The sequence below is a fragment of the Nerophis lumbriciformis genome, linkage group LG32 (assembly GCF_033978685.3).
Source record: "Nerophis lumbriciformis linkage group LG32, RoL_Nlum_v2.1, whole genome shotgun sequence".
In the NCBI taxonomy this organism is placed as follows: Eukaryota; Metazoa; Chordata; class Actinopteri; order Syngnathiformes; family Syngnathidae; genus Nerophis; species Nerophis lumbriciformis.
In genome coordinates, this window is record NC_084579.2 from 19540704 (window position 1) to 19558454 (window position 17751).

Sequence of the window (17751 nt, forward strand, 5' to 3'; positions counted from 1 at the left end):
CACCCTCACCCCATGGGAGGTGAGGGGAGCAGTGAGCAGCAGCGGTGGCCACGCCCGGGAATCATTTTGGTGATTTAACCCCCAATTCCAACCCCTGATGCTGAGTGCCAAGCAGGGAGGTAATGGATTCCATTTTTATAGTCTTTGGTATAACTCGGCCGGGGTTTGAACTTATGACCTACCGATCTGGCTGCAGGGCCCTCTGCTGGTTGTTCAGGGGAGGGTGTAGGTCACATTTATTTGTGCATTTGGTTTGTGGTAGGAATGTCTTATCGACACAAAAGCAAAAAAGCGATCCACCTATGCAAATTCAATACAAGTACTATTACAAAATCAAGCATATTTATATTCAAATCTCAAAAATATATTTACAAATATACATTTATTTATACAAATTCTTGATTTATTTGTATGTCACATTTTTATATTTATCAATTTTATTTGTATATATTTTCAAATCTCAAAAATATATTTACAAATACGCGTTTATTTATACACTATGTATTTATTTGGATATCACATTTGTATTTGTATATTTATTAATATATGCATATGTATTAATATCATATTGATATATATAAGTTGATGTGAGACAATTCTACTTCCAAATTGGCATATTTTTAGGCCAACATTTACGCTCCCACACAAGTTATTATTAGCAAAGTTTTTATTAGCAAAATTTCAACTGCTTGTTTTTTTTTGGGGTATCCCGTAACCTCTGTGGCTGTCTGTTTTAAGTCCCGCCCCCGACCTGGCTACCTCGATTTAAGCCTAAATTGATAAACCACTTGTCACATTTGAAACTGTATTCTATTAGCATATACATATATTGGTGGTTATGTTTCGGTGATATATTTTCGAAAAATAAGCAGCGTTCCACACCCTCTATACCAGGGGTCCCCAAACTTGCATTGGGTTAAAAAAAATTTGGCCGGGGGCCAGGCTGTACACACATATATATATATATATATATATATATATATATATATATATATATATATATATATATATATATATATATATATATATATATACAGGTAAAAGCCAGTAAATTAGAATATTTTGAAAAACTTGATTTATTTCAGTAATTGCATTCAAAAGGTGTAACTTGTACATTATATTTATTCATTGCACACAGACTGATGCATTCAAATGTTTATTTCATTTAATTTTGATGATTTGAAGTGGCAACAAATGAAAATCCAAAATTCCGTGTGTCACAAAATTAGAATATTACTTAAGGCTAATACAAAAAAGGGATTTTTAGAAATGTTGGCCAACTGAAAAGTATGAAAATGAAAAATATGAGCATGTACAATACTCAATACTTGGTTGGAGCTCCTTTTGCCTCAATTACTGTGTTAATGCGGCGTGGCATGGAGTCGATGAGTTTCTGGCACTGCTCAGGTGTTATGAGAGCCCAGGTTGCTCTGATAGTGGCCTTCAACTCTTCTGCGTTTTTGGGTCTGGCATTCTGCATCTTCTTTTTCACAATACCCCACATATTTTCTATGGGGCTAAGGTCAGGGGAGTTGGCGGGCCAATTTAGAACAGAAATACCATGGTCTGTAAACCAGGCACGGGTAGATTTTGCGCTGTGTGCAGGCGCCAAGTCCTGTTGGAACTTGAAATCTCCATCTCCATAGAGCAGGTCAGCAGCAGGAAGCATGAAGTGCTCTAAAACTTGCTGGTAGACGGCTGCGTTGACCCTGGATCTCAGGAAACAAAGTGGACCGACACCAGCAGATGACATGGCACCCCAAACCATCACCCAACCATGCAAATTTTGCATTTCCTTTGGAAATCGAGGTCCCAGAGTCTGGAGGAAGACAGGAGAGGCACAGGATCCACTTTGCCTGAAGTCTAGTGTAAAGTTTCCACCATCAGTGATGGTTTGGGGTACCATGTCATCTACTGGTGTCGGTCCACTCTGTTTCCTGAGATCCAGGGTCAACGCAGCCGTCTACCAGCAAGTTTTAGAGCACTTCATGCTTCCTGCTGCTGACCTGCTCTATGGAGATGGAGATTTCAAGTTCCAACAGGACTTGGCGCCTGCACACAGCGCAAAATCTACCCGTGCCTGGTTTACGGACCACGGTATTTCTGTTCTAAATTGGCCCGCCAACTCCCCTGACCTTAGCCCCATAGAAAATCTGTGGGGTATTGTGAAAAGGAAGATGCAGAATGCCAGACCCAAAAACGCAGAAGAGTTGAAGGCCACTATCAGAGCAACCTGGGCTCTCATAACACCTGAGCAGTGCCAGAAACTCATCGACTCCATGCCACGCCGCATTAACGCAGTAATTGAGGCAAAAGGAGCTCCAACCAAGTATTGAGTATTGTACATGCTCATATTTTTCATTTTCATACTTTTCAGTTGGCCAACATTTCTAAAAATCCCTTTTTTGTATTAGCCTTAAGTAATATTCTAATTTTGTGACACACGGAATTTTGGATTTTCATTTGTTGCCACTTCAAATCATCAAAATTAAATGAAATAAACATTTGAATGCATCAGTCTGTGTGCAATGAATAAATATAATGTACAAGTTACACCTTTTGAATGCAATTACTGAAATAAATCAAGTTTTTCAAAATATTCTAATTTACTGGCTTTTACCTGTATATACATACATGTGTATATATACATGTGTATATATATATATATATACATACATACATGTGTATATATACATGTGTATATATATATATATATATATATATGTATATATACATGTGTATATATATATATATATGTGTATATATATATATATATATATATTAATACATATATTTATATATACTGTATAAACATATATATATATACATATATACTGTGTATATATATATATATATATATATATATAAAAACATGTATATATACATACAGTATATATATATATATATATATATATATATATATATGTGTATGTGTGTATATATGTATATGTATATATATATATATATATATATATATATATATATATATATATATATATGTTTATATACATATATACATTGTCTTTATAATCCGTTTTGTCATTTAACATCAATTAACATTGATGTTCATCATCATTTAACATTGTCACGTTATCGATGGGAACATTTATTTTTAGACAATATGATTTGCTTGAGCGGCTAGGAGACACCAAGAGTAACAAGCGGTAGAAAATGGATTAGAAAGGAAGGATTAAAAAAAACAAAAAAAACAAACATTTTTTTTCTTGGGACTTCCTGTGGGCCGGATTTTGGATGCTGGGGGGCCGGATCCGGCCCGCGGGCCGTAGTTTGGGGACCCCTGCTCTATACATTGAAACTGGGAGGTGAGGAGAGCTGTGAGCAGCAGCGGTGGCCGCACTCGGGAATCATTTTGGCAATTTAACCCCCAATTCTAACCCTTGATGCTGAGTGCCAAGCAGGGAGGTAATGGGTCCCATTTTTATAGTCTTTGGTATGACTTTGGTACTTGGAATGACACAAAAGGTACGAAATATTAACATTGTACACTCGCAAAACATTACAGGTGGACTGTATCGTAGTTGTCGCAGTATGGCAACGAAGGACATAGCAAATGTTATTAAACTAAATAAATTATGACTTTACAATAAATACTTAATTGTTGTCACACTAGTTATTAGAGATCGGTAGGTCATAAGTTCAAACCCCGGCCAAGTCATACCAAAGACTATAAAAAATGGTACCCATTACCTCCCTCCTTGGCAATCAGCATCACGGGTGGGAATTGGGGGTTTAATCACCGAAATGATTCCCCAGCGTGGCCACCGCTGCTGCTCACTGCTCCCCTCATCTCCCAAGGGGTGAACAAGGGGATGGGTCAAATGCAGAGGTTAATTGGTACTTTAACTTTTTTAAAGAGATATCCGATAATATCGGACTGCCGATATAATCGGCCGATAAATGCTTTTAAAATGTAGTATCGGAAATTATCGGCAACGGTTTCAAAAAGTAAAATGTATGAATTTTTAAAACGCCGCTGTACAAAGTGGTACACGGACGTAGGGAGAAGTACAGAGCGCCAATAAACCTTAAAGGCAATGCCTTTGAGTGCCGGCCCAACCACATAATGTCTACGGCTTTTCACACACATAAGTGAATGCCAAGGATTCTTGGTCAATAGCCATACAGGTCACACTGAGGGTGGCCGTATAAACAACTTTAACACTGTTACAAATATGCGCCACATTGGGAACCCACACCAAACAAGAATGACAAACACATTTCGGGAGAACATCCGCACCGTAACACAACATAAACACAACAGAACAAATACCCAGAACCCCTTGCAGCACTAACTCTTCCGGGACGCTACAATATACATCCCCCGCCGCTACCCCCTACCCCCTACCTCAACCCCGCCCACCTCAACCTCCTCATGCTTTCTCAGGGAGAGCATGTCCCAAATTCCAAGCTGCTGTTTTGAGGCATGTTAAAAAAACTAATGCACTTTGTGACTTCAATAATAAATATGGCAGTGCCATGTTGGCATTTTTTTCCCATAACTTGAGTTGATTTATTTTGGAAAACCTTGTTACATTGTTTAATGCATCCAGTGGGGCATCACAACAAAATTAGGCATAATAATGTGTTAATTCCACGACTGTATATATCGGTATCGGTTGATATATTTTCGAAAAAATAAGCAGCGCTCCGCACCCTCTATACCAGGGGTCACCAACCTTTTTGAAACCAAGAGCTACTTCTTGGGTACTGATTAATGCGAAGGGCTACCAGTTTGATACACACTTAAATAAATTGCCAGAAATAGCAAATTTGCTCAATTTACCTTTAACTCTATGTTATTATTAATATCTAATGATATTTATCTTTTACGGAAGGTTTTTTTGTAGGGAATAAATGATGAAAAAAACACTTAATTGAACGGTTTAAAAGAGGAGAAAACACGAAAAAAAATGAAAATTAAATTTTGAAACATAGTTTATCTTCAATTTCGACTCTTTAAAATTCAAAATTCAACCGAAAAAAAGAAGAGAAAAACTAGCTAATTCGAATCTTTTTGAAAAATCAAAAAAATAATTTATGGAACATTATTAGTAATTTTTCCTGATTAAGATTAATTTTAGAATTTTGATGACATGTTTTAAACAGGTTAAAATCCAATCTGCACTTTGTTAGAATATATAATAAATTGGACCAAGCTATATTTCTAACAAAGACAAATCATTATTTCTTCGAGATTTTCCAGAACAAAAATTCAAAAGACTTTGAAATAAGATTTATATTTGATTCTACAGATTTTCTAGATTTGCCAGAATAATTTTTTTGAATTTTAATCATAATAAGTTTGAAGAAATATTTCACAAATATTCTTCGTCGAAAAAACAGAAGCTAAAATGAAGAATTAAATTAAAATGTATTTATTATTCTTTACAATAAAAAAAAAATGTTTTACTTGAACATTGATTTAAATTGTCAGGAAAGAAGAGGAAGGAATTTAAAAGGTATATGTGTTTAAAAATCCTAAAATCATTTTTAAGGTTGTATTTTTTTCTCTAAAATTGTCTTTCTGAAAGTTATAAGAAGCAAAGTAAAAAAATGAATGAATTTATTTAAACAAGTGAAGACCAAGTCTTTAAAATATTATCTTGGATTTTCAAATTCTATTTGAGTTTTGTCTCTTAGAGTTAAAAATGTCGAGCAAAGCGAGACCAGCTTGCTAGTAAATAAATACAATTTAAAAAATAGAGGCAGCTCACTGGTAAGTGCTGCTATTTGAGCTATTTTTAGAATCATCATCTGGTCCTTACGGGCGACCTGGTGCCCGCGGGCACTGCGTTGGTGACCGCTGCTCTATACATTGAAACTGGGTGTGTGCGAAACTTAAGAGCGCCTCTCATTGGTCAACAATGCCATCAATCATGCATACCTGATGCGTGATTGGCTGAGACTATCCATGTCAAAGTGTCACAATATTTCCCGAGGAGGAGGGGTGGGGGCCGCTCGGAGTTGACAAAAGCGATCTCGTCTCTGGCAAACCGCTGTGGTGGATGTAAACACGCCAGGTTGCGTTCTGAACCGGTGGACACGCTGGCGAGTGTGTATTTTGGACGCTAAAGCCGCCTTCGCTTCCCACTGCGACGTCGTGGTCTCAAAAAGCGTTGGACTTTCAACCACCGACCACACACGACACGGCGCGTGAGAGAGAGAGAAGCAGCAAAGTGGGACTTTTATTGTTTGCCGCTAGCTAGCCAGCTAGCCTTCTGTTTAGCGGCGTATCGCTGGGGATCGCTGGCTTTATGGCTACGAATTACGAGCCGATATATGGACTTTCAGAGGACGAGGTAAGCACGTAAAGCCGTAAAGCTTGCTCGATAGTGTGCTGCAGGACGGCGAGAGAGCAGCGACAACACGGAGGCTAGCGTTAGCCGGTGGTCAAAGCTAACGAGCCCTCACCCACATTCCATAGTAATGTGCAGGCAGCTGTCAGTTACGTCCTCTTTTCTACTTTACCTCATCTTATTTTTACACCATCACCCCTGCCAAAGAGGATTTTAATCTGCACGGTTTAAATCAATGCACGGGACATTATGTGCAGCCCAGATGTGCATACACATAGTAGATAACGTGTTGTTTATATCAGTGGTCCCCAACCACCGATCCGGGGACCGGTACCGGTCTGTGACACATTTGCTACCGGGCCGCACAGAAACAATAATTAATTTATAAACTACCGCATTTTCTCCGATTTAACTTTCGCCTGTCCCACTAAACACACCAATAAGCTTGTTTATGGATGTGTATCAGTGACGTGCGGTCACTAGAGGCAGGTGAAGCGGGGCCTCACCTTCCATCATGGAAAGAAAAAAAATGTAAAAAGAAAACAAATTCATTAAATTGTTATATGTATTCAGTGATTATACTATAAAGTTATTTTCCATTTAACTTCACCAGTTTTCGATTATTTTTATTCAAAATCGCTGAATTTTCACATTTGCCGTTCAAATACTGTGAAGAGACGGTGCGGTGATCAGCAGCCAGTTGAGGCACGTCACTCAGTTGTGCCTCACCATGGATTGCGCAATGACTCGGCTAACTGCTGGCCTGCTGTGCAGTGAGACCGTATTGCTATATGAACTATATTATACATTTCCATAGTTTAGTTAGCTGAGGTATATAATGTACAGTGTATTTTGTCAACAACTGTATGTGTGTAACGTATTTCTTGTGCTGAGCAATCATAAAACTGCTGCGAAGACGCACTGTGTGAGGCTCGCAGTAATCCCGCCTCCTGGTGCCGGTTAATGCACCCCCGCCGCAGAATGCACCCCCCGACGGGAGCGCCACACCAACCAAAGCCCACACCCAAACCCTCCACGTGCAAGACCGAATCCACCCAAAAAAAGTCACTTAACAAGAAGCCAAAAAGTGCAAAAACAACATTGCTCGCGCCGGAGGAGCCGTGAACGACTGCAGGGACACTTTAGGTACACCTGCAGACTGCAGCACGGCTTTCATATTTCATTCATTCACAACTCCTCCAACACGAACACCACTGTTCCCGCATTTATAAGTAAAGGTAAGACCATAATAACGTTTTTTTAATTAAATGTGCTTTTTTGTGTGCTACAGTTTGTATGTGTAAAGTTAAAGTTAAGTTAAAGTACCAATGATTGTCACACACAATAGGTGTGGTGAAATTTGTCCTCTGCATTCGACCCATCCCTTGATCACCCCCTGGGAGGTGAGGAGAGCAGTGGGCAGAAGCGGCGCCGCGCCCAGGAATAATTTTTGGTGATTTAACCCCCAATTCCAACCCTGGATGCTGAGTCCCAAGCAGGGAAGAATGCTAGTATGAGCTTTTAAACACAACCCGTTAACTGCTGCCAATCAAATGGTGAATAAGATACTCTTTAGGGTTCATATGTTTGTAAATCTGACTGTGATGAAGTCAGTGCCTCACCAGCCATCAACCTCACCGCACGTCACTGATGTGTATATAGCAGTGACGTGCGGAGAGGTTCATGGCTGGTGAGGCACTGACTTCATCACAGCCAGATTTACAAACATATGAACCCTAAAGAGTATCTTATTCACCATTTGATTGGCAGCAGTTAACGGGTTATGTTTAAAATCTCATACCAGCATTCTTCCCTGCTTGGCACTCAGCATCAAGGGTTGGAATTGGGGGTTAAATCACCACTGCTCCCCTCACCTCCCAGTGGGTGATCAAGGGGATGGGTCAATGCAGAGGACAAATTTCACCACAACTAGTGTGTGTGTGACAATCATTGGTACTTTAACTTAACTTTAACTTTACACATACAAACTGTAGCACACAAAAAAGCACATTTAAAAAAAAAAAAAACTTTTTTATGGTCTTACCTTTACTTATAAATGAAGTCCATGCGCAGCTCCTTCTGAACAAAAGCATCGATAACTTGTTTATAGAAGTCTTCCTTATCGTTCTTCAGTTTTAAAAGTCTCGATGGAATTTAATTTTTTATTTACTTTTTTTTTCTTTCCATGATGGCACGTGAGGCCCCGCCTCACCTGCCTCCCCTGACTGCACGTCACTGGTATATAGGTATATTTATATCAGAATCCGAATCGTTTTATTGCCATTGTTTGAGAACGGGTTCACAAACTAGGAATTTTTCTTGATGCAATCGTGCAACATAAAACACATATAACACAGATTTGGTAATAACAAGAGCTGTAACCGAGCTATCAGATCTTGTTATAGACTTAGAAGGAATTCAAAGGAGCTACTGTTAGGAGTTATTGTTCATGTGCTTGATGGCCGAGGGGAAAAAACTGTTCAGGTGTACAGCTGTACAGTACAGGCCAAACGTTTGGACACACCTTCTCATTCACAACACAACTGATGGTGCCAACTAGGGCTGGGCGATATGGCCTTTTATTAATATCACGATATTTTTAGGCCATGTCACGATACACGATGTATATCTCGATATTTTGCCTTAGCCTTGAATGAACACTGGATGCATATAATCTCAGCAGTATGATGATTCTATGTGTCTACATTAAAACATTCTTGTTCATACTTCATTAATATATGCTCATTTTAAACTTTCATGCAGAGAGGGAAATCACAACTAAGTAATTTACCAAAACTGTATTTATTAAACAGTTATTAAGCAGTGGCACAAACATTCATGTTATTTCAAAACAGAAAGTGCAAGATTGTCAGAGACATTTTAAAACAAGTTATTAGTGCACTTTTGTGCATGATATCACTAAGATGACATATGAAAACAACACTAAATTAAAGTGTATTTTTTGTACAGAATGCCACTACAATAGTTTAAAACAAATAAAGTGCACTTTTGTGCATGATGTCACACAAGACATTTCAATAAGTGTCACATATATATCATATATGTTGGCGGTATAGCTCGGTTGGTAGAGCGGCCGTGCCAGCAACTTGAGGGTTGCAGGTTCGATCCCTGCTTCCGCCATCCTAGTCACTGCTGTTGTGTCCTTGGGCAAGACACTTTACCCACCTGCTCCCAGTGCCACCCACACTGGTTTAAATGTAACTTAGATATTGGGTTTCACTATGTAAAGCGCTTTGAGTCACTAGAGAAAAGCGCTATATAAATACAATTCAATTCACTTCACATAAAAATGAGCTGCATATCAAATAGTATATGTCCTACGGTGTTGATGTGGAAATGGTTGCTTCGGCGTTTTGTGGGTGTGACGGAGGTGTCGACATGCGGCGTTTCAAGCACTCTTCATTCTCTAGCGGGTGACTTTTCAAATGATGCTACAAATTAGCAGTGGTGCTACTTGTAGTAGCAACGCTTTTGCTGCATAATTGTTCGACATATTCCCGCTTGAAGCCAAACCACCGCCAGACGATGGACCCTGTGCTGTTTTTCCTGGGAATTAATTCTTCCTCCATTTGTTACCAGATTCGCACCTTTTCTCTCTCGTATTACCACTCGCACCACTCCGTTAGCATGACAGCTAATGTTACTATTTCGCTACCTCTCTGCTCCGCGGGAGCGTGTGACGTTGCACATGTGACGTATGTAAGAAGGTGCGCTTGTTTTAAGTCTCTGTGAGAAGGAGAGACAAGAAAGAGGGAGAAACGACTGTAGTGTAATGCCCGCAGCTAAAAGCAACTGCGTGAGAACATATACTCGAATATCACGATATAGTCATTTTCTATATCGCACAGAGACAAACCCGCGATATATTGAGTATATCGATATATCGCCCAGCCCTAGTGCCAACCCCATTGATAAAGCAAGAAATTCCACTCATGAACCCTGATAAGGCACACCTGTGAGGTGAAAACCATTTCAGGTGACTACCTCTTAAAGCTCATGGAGAGAATGCCAAGAGTGTGCAAAGCAGTAATCGGAGCAAAGGGTGGCTATTTTGCAGAAACTCGAACATAAAACATCCATCCATTTTTTACCACCTGTCATTCTTCTTTCATTCACCAGTGTGAGCGGCACTGGGGGCAAGGGTGAAGTGTCTTGCCCAAGGGCAGCGATTTGAGGCGGGGAGCGAACCTGAAACCCTCAGGTTTCTGGCACGGCCGCTCTACCCACTACGCCATGCCGCCCCGGTTACTCCAGACAGCACAGACACTCAACAACGGCACATTATTTGCGGATTCTAATTACTGGTTTGCCAAAAATATTTTTAACCCAATTAGGTGAAATTACATCATCTCCCACGGCACACCAGACAATATCTCACGGTACGCTAGTGTGCCATGGCACAGTGGTTGAAAAACACTGGTCTATATGGTATAACATTACCTGTTACAACTATTTACAAGGACGTATGTCCATCGTATGGATTTGTCATGCATGCAGCAAAAGATGCACGATTGTTAGCTTAACACTTGTCATCTATCTCAGGCCCCCGGCTAAGGTTATCCAGGGTAAATCCCACTTAACCTTATCCTTGTCCACACACACACACACACACACACACAATGGTCGTTTAAGACCCCCTTCCCCCCTCCGTCAGCCGGCGCAACGCGACTTAGTACGCATGCGCGGAAAATGCGCACGTCATAGTCACCTCCAGTGTTGCTTTGTGTGCAAGTTCTTAAATTTAACTTATCTGAACAATATCCAGTGTTGTGGTATTTCAATTAACTGGAATCCAGTGTGCTGTGGTTCCCTATTGTAGTGAATCACACCTGAGCCATCATACATTAATCAAATCTTTATTGGACACGTGAAAGTAAACAATGTGACTAAGAACATTTTACATCAATCAATCTCGGGACCTAGTTATCTTGTCAGGACACGCCTCATTCTTTTGCCTTCACCTTCATCGCCCATTCGTTTTTGATGACTTTATATACTCTGGACGTAGACGTTGAGTCCGCGACATACATGGCGGACAATAACTGATACAGTCTGCTTTGCCAGTCCAAAAGCATTCGCTGTTTTCCGTAGTCTTCCCTCGACGGCCAGGTAATGCAAAGCACACGCTACCTTTTTTATCACATCCACGGGAGCTCGCATTCTCGTTGACTATCCTTCGTCAAATGGACAAAGTTTTTCGGTAAGTACTATCACAGCTGATCTTGACTTTCGAAAGTTCTCTTGCCGTCTTGAGAAGTGTTATATCCGAAATAGCTGCAATCGCGCGTTTCCTTCACTCAAGGTATTCATGTGTGATTTCCACAAGCGTCTGTACAGACGGAAGGAGAAACACGGCATGTCTGGATGACTCGCCTCCATATTTCCAGTGGTTACCTCCGAGTTACGAAACTGCTTCATTATGAAGCTGGCTGTGGCGCGTTCTTTCTGACGTCACTTCCTGTGTGGGGCGCGGTCTTTCTGGCGTCACTTCCTCTCCGAACTCAGTTTTAATGAGTCCATACAAAGCTAAGAGCCGGAGATTCAAGAAATACACGGCGCACTTACCTGTATAAAATATTGTTCGAGGAGGGGGACATTAAACTATGGTTTAGTGTGGCTGAAACAGGGCTTAGGTTAAATAATTATTTGTTTAAGGCAGTCTTTTTCAACCTTTTTTGAGCCAAGGCACATTTTTTGCGTTGAAAAAATCGGGAGGCACACCACCAGCAGAAATCATAAACTCAGTTGACAGTTAAAGGTCATTGTCGCAATTGTTGGATATGACTTTAAAGGGGAACATTATCACCAGACCTATGTAAGCGTCAATATATACCTTGATGTTGCAGAAAAAAGACCATATATTTTTTTAACCTATTTCCGAACTCTAAATGGGTGAATTTTGGCGAATTAAACGCCTTTCTAATATTCGCTCTCGGAGCGATGATGTCACAACGTGGCGTCACATCGGGAAGCAATCCGCCATTTTCTCAAACACCGAGTCAAATCAGCTCTGTTATTTTCCGTTTTTTCGACTGTTTTCCTTATCTTGGAGACATCATGCCTCGTCGGTGTGTTGTCGAAGGGTGTAACAACACGAACAGGGACAGATTCAAGTTGCACCAGTGGCCCAAAGATGCGAAAGTGGCAAGAAATTGGACGTTTGCCTCGCACACTTTACCGACGAAAGCTATGCTACGACAGAGATGGCAAGAATGTGTGGATATCCTGCGACACTCAAAGCAGATGCATTTCCAACGATAAAGTCAAAGAAATCTGCCGCCAGACCCCCATTGAATCTGCCGGAGTGTGTGAGCAATTCAGGGACAAAGGACCTCGGTAGCACGGCAAGCAATGGCGGCAGTTTGTTCCCGCAGACGAGCGAGCTAAACCCCCTATCGACCCTAGCTTCCCTGGCCTGCTGACATCAACTCCAAAACTGGACAGATCAGCTTTCAGGAAAAGAGCGCGGATGAGGGTATGTCTACAGAATATATTAATTGATGAAAATTGGGCTGTCTGCACTCTCAAAGTGCATGTTGTTGCCAAATGTATTTCATATGCTGTAAACCTAGTTCATAGTTGTTAGTTTCCTTTAATGCCAAACAAACACATACCAATCGTTGGTTAGAAGGCGATCGCTGAATTCGTCCTCGCTTTCTCACGTGTCGCTGGCTGTCGTGTCGTTTTTGTCGGTTTCGCTTGCATACGGTTCAAACCGATATGGCTCAATAGCTTCAGTTCCTTCTTCAATTTCGTTTTCGCTACCTGCCTCCACACTACAACCATCCGTTTCAATTCATTCGTAATCTGTTGGATCGCTTAAGCCGCTGAAATCCGAGTCTGAATCCGGGCTAATGTCGCTATAGCTTGCTGTTCTTTCCGCCATGTTTGTTTGTGTTGGCTTCACTATGTGACGTCACAGGAAAATGGACGGGTGTTTATAACGATGGTTAAAATCAGGCACTTTGAAGCTTTTTTTAGGGATATCGCGTGATGGGTAAAATTTTGAAAAAAAATTCGAAAAATATAATAAGCCACTGGGAACTGATTTTTAATGGTTTTAACCATTTTGACATTGTGATAATGTTCCCCTTTAAAGCATAACCAAGCATGCATCAATATAGCTCTTGTCTCAAAGTAGGTGTACTGTCACGACCTGTCACGTCACATCACACCCTGACTTATTTTTAGTTTTTTGCTGTTTTCCTGTGTGTAGTGTTTTAGTTCTTGTCTTGCGCTCCTATTTTGGTGGCTTTTTCTCTTTTGTTGGTATTTTCCTGTAGCAGTTTCATATCTTATATTTCCCGCATCTACTTTGTTTTAGCAATCAAGAATATTCCAGTTGTTTTTATCCTTCTTTGCAGGGACATTGTTGATTGTCATGTCATGTTCAGATGTACATTGTGGACGCCGTATTTGCTCCACAGTAAGTTTTTGCTGTCATCCAGCATTCTGTTTTTGTTTACTTTGTAGCCAGTTCAGTTTTACTTTCATTCTGCATAGCCTTCCCTAAGCTTCAATGCCTTTTCTTAGGGGCACTCACCTTTTTTTTAATTTTTGGCTTAAGCATAAGACACCTTTTTACCTGCATTTACAAAGCAATTAGCTACCGGCTGCCACTTACTGATATGGAAGAGTCTTACACGGTTACTCTGCCGAGCTCTAGACACTCAACAACAACACATCATTTGCAGACTATAATTAATGGTTTGCAAAAAATGTTTTCAACCCAAATATGTCAAATTAGATAATCTCCCACGGCACACCAGACTACATCTCACGGCACTAGTGTGCCGCGGCACAGTGGTTGAAAAACATTGGTTTAAGGGGTTGAACAACTTAGTGTAGACATAGCCTCAGTTAAGTGGGTCAGAGGAGCAGGTTCTGATGAATGACTTTAATAATGTGCCTAAAGCAGGGTCTTGCAAAAATATGCATTACTGCGTTGGTGTTCAAAGAGCATAGGTTCTCTATCACATCCTGCCTATTCCAAAAAATATAATTATTTATTTTTATTTATGTATTTATTTGACAGGGACAGTACAATTAAACATTGCTACCCACAGGTAACCGATATGAACGTACATAGGTATTCTAGCCACAGGCTAATTTGCAACCCTTGCCACTGGTTAGGCTTAAAAAAAAAAAGAAAGTTGAGAAAAGTGTAAAATATATACAAAAAGATTAAGACAGGTACAAAAATAAAAACATTTTGAAAATAATTGGCCCCAGTTGTCCACACTACACACTTCTGTTTTTCTTTAAGCCACTTTTTGATTTTTGTGGAGAAAAACGTTATGTCCGACTGTGACTTTAACTCCAGTGGCAAAGAGTTAAATGAGTAATTAATTAGTAATGACATATACAGTAGTACCTCAACTCTTGATCTTATTTGGTTCAAATCAACGTCTCCCATTAAAATGACCTTATTTTTCAGACTAAGACACTGGTTTATAAGCCGCACCGACTAAATTTGAGAAGAAAATTTTTTTTTTTATATATTAGCCGCAGATATTTACCAGTTTTGTTGTGAAATGATGTATTTACATATAAATATTTTGTAAATGTTTATGTACATACCTTTACTGTTTCCAAACAGCAGTGAAAAGGCTGATCACACAAAACAGAAAAGTAATTGCTGTCTTTATTCATACTTTATGAGATGAGTAAGATGTTAAATGGTAAATGGGTTATACTTGTATAGCGCTTTTCTACCTTCAAGGCACTCAAAGCGCTTTGACACTATTTCCACATTCACCCATTCACACACACATTCACACACTGATGGCGGGAGATGCCATGCAAGGCGCTAACCACGACCCATCAGGAGCAAGGGTGAAGTGTCTTGCTCAAGGACACAACGGACGTGACTAGGTTGGTAGAAGCTGGGGATCGAACCAGGAACCCTCAGGTTGCTGGCACGGCCACTCTCCCAACCTCACCACGCCGTCTCCTTTTTTAATCATGTTCAAGATGTCAATCGGGATTTTTCTTCCTTGTACTTTGTAAACATTTTTTAAGTGGATTATTTTAGCAGGGTTTGCCCTTAATGTAATTGAATGTGGTGTGCCGCCACGGCTTGAAAATAAGTTTTGTTTTTTTACTTGGAAACCAATTTAAAGTAATATAATGTATGGCACAATTCCAACAGGTTTTACCTCCCATGCAAACACTTTCGTCTTGTGGTTCCGCGTTTCCTCGGACACACAACGACACTTCCTTATTCTTCGCCAATCACCTTTCCGACATGGATTGTGTGTTTTCAATCTTGGGATAAACTGACATCAAAACCAAGCCACACGAACATAAAACAATAACGCCAGCTGGTCGTTACAGTATGAATTGATATATATATATATATATATATATAGCCTATTATTTTCGTACTATTGATAAGTGATGTCCTGAAAACTCCACCACCGCAAAACAACTTTGATTACCAAAAACACACGCCAATGTGTGGAGCGTTGTCAGCATGTCTGCAATGTTGACGTCATTTTAATATATCCCAGATATACCTGCGGCAGCCATCTACAAAATGTGAAAATATTAAAAGGACAGTGGTGGCTCTTTAAGAGCAACAGTGCAAAGCAAGAGTGATGTCATGCTCGCTGCAGCTCACATTTCGTCAGGGACTTTGAGGGACAGAAGTAGTCTCTATACACGACTACATTTTATAATGACACCATAAAAAGATGCTAGATTTGTTCCTACTTGTTTTAATTAAAAACTCTTTAAAAGGCTAAAGACACTTGAAAAATTCTCAACAAAGTACATTGTACAATAAGCAACAACAATTGAAAATATGGCAAAACAATAAAACATTTGTATTACTATCCATCCATCCATCCATTTTCTACCGCTTGTCCCTTATGGGGTCGCGGGGGGTGCTGTAGCCTATCTCAGCTGCATTCGGGCGGAAGGCGGGGTACACCCTGGACAAGTCACCATCTCATCACAGGGCCAACACAGATAGACAGACAACATTCACACTCACATTCACACACTAGGGCCAATTTAGTGTTGCCAATCAACCTACATTTGTACTACTAATTAATAAAATAAGTTTTGTTTTTAAATGTATGTATACATTTTGAGCCTTTTTAACAAAAAGCAAATTACTCGATGACGTCATGTGACCACGCCCAATACCACTCAACCACGCCACAAGTATTTTGGCAGTCCAGGGAAACCCTGTTTAGTACATTGTTTGATTTCTTTGCTTAATCCATTCCATAATTTAGCCTTTAGCAAAGAAAAATCCATAGATTGGCTGCACATTTGTTTAAGCCGCAGGGGTTCAAAGCTTGGGAAAAAAGTAGCGGCGTATAGTAGAAAAATATGGTTATTGAACTCCATTTAATTAGTGCTTGACACCCCAAAACAGCGTCATTTTAACATGGAACATGCCTTTTTAAAAAGAAAAACCCACTTTTAGATTAAAAAAAAAAATGTATAAAAACAATACAATAGAAAAAAACTGCTAGTTTTATGATGTAATGTAATATTAATGTGCAGCATTTACTTTAGAGAGTAGACTTCCACGGTTTCTACTTCAGCTGCTTCTCAGTCAAACACAGCATCAGCAGCTTTTCTATATTTTCATGGATACATGTCTGCTGTTTAGGTAGTATTTTTAACATTCTTGGCTGGCGTTCTGTTTCAGTCTGGTGCAGACCAGCAGTGGTACGCTCAAATTGCTTTGCCATGTCGGCGACAGGCTTAATGAAAAAATAAAAAACATGGGCATAAGCGGTAGAAAATGGATGGATGGATGGTTTATTTTTTAATTCAATTAATATCATGCACTTCTTCTCAGCACTGTCTTTCACACTTTATTTCTTCATTTCCATATATGTTTTTATAACAGTAGAACTGCAGAAACCAGGGCTGTTTATTCACTAATGCTAGTTGGCTAACGTTTAATTTTGTCTTTCCTATATAGCAGTTTGTGTTGGCTTTTTCCTGTCAGTCATTATTAGAAGGTAGAAGGTTCTGGGCGTGTCAGCATAATGAACTTAAATGAGGCTTGGCTCGTCTTCAGCCGTTCACCACAACTACACAAATTGTCACAAGACTGTAAACATGTTCCCTGCAGCAACTGTACGCAACCGGTCACAAGTAAAAATAACATAGCTTGTTGGAGTACTTTGTCACTTTTAAAACGGCAAAAATAAAAGTATTTAGTAATATATTGCTTTTATGAGTGGTCCATGTTAGACAAATAAAAAACCTCTAAGGGCAGGTGGTTACTTTTCACATTTGAACCGATATGGTAATGATTTCCTGTATCTGGTAATCATATTGATTCCCGGTACTCAACTGTACCGATTTTTAATACTTTAGTGTGTGTTCATGAGTTAAAGGTAATTTGTTAAATAATGAAATCATTTTTAATTTTACATTTAACAGT

The 17751-nt window shown here is 39.7% G+C and overlaps 1 protein-coding gene across 13 annotated transcripts in view; it reads left to right on the top strand.

The window, feature by feature from the left end:
• The first annotated feature begins 5952 nt into the window (after positions 1-5952).
• nedd4l (NEDD4 like E3 ubiquitin protein ligase) overlaps positions 5953-17751 on the top strand; it is a 100261-nt gene continuing 88462 nt past the window's right edge. For 7 of the 13 annotated variants that reach the window (XM_061927161.2, XM_061927163.2, XM_061927162.2 and 4 more), the window contains exon 1: positions 5953-6320. In XM_061927161.2, coding sequence (XP_061783145.1) covers positions 6276-6320 — 45 coding nt within the window. In that variant the 5' untranslated portion in view covers positions 5953-6275. The remainder of the gene's footprint in view (positions 6321-17751) is intronic. The other 6 variants (XM_061927167.2, XM_061927169.2, XM_061927170.2 and 3 more) reach the window with 1 other exon arrangement.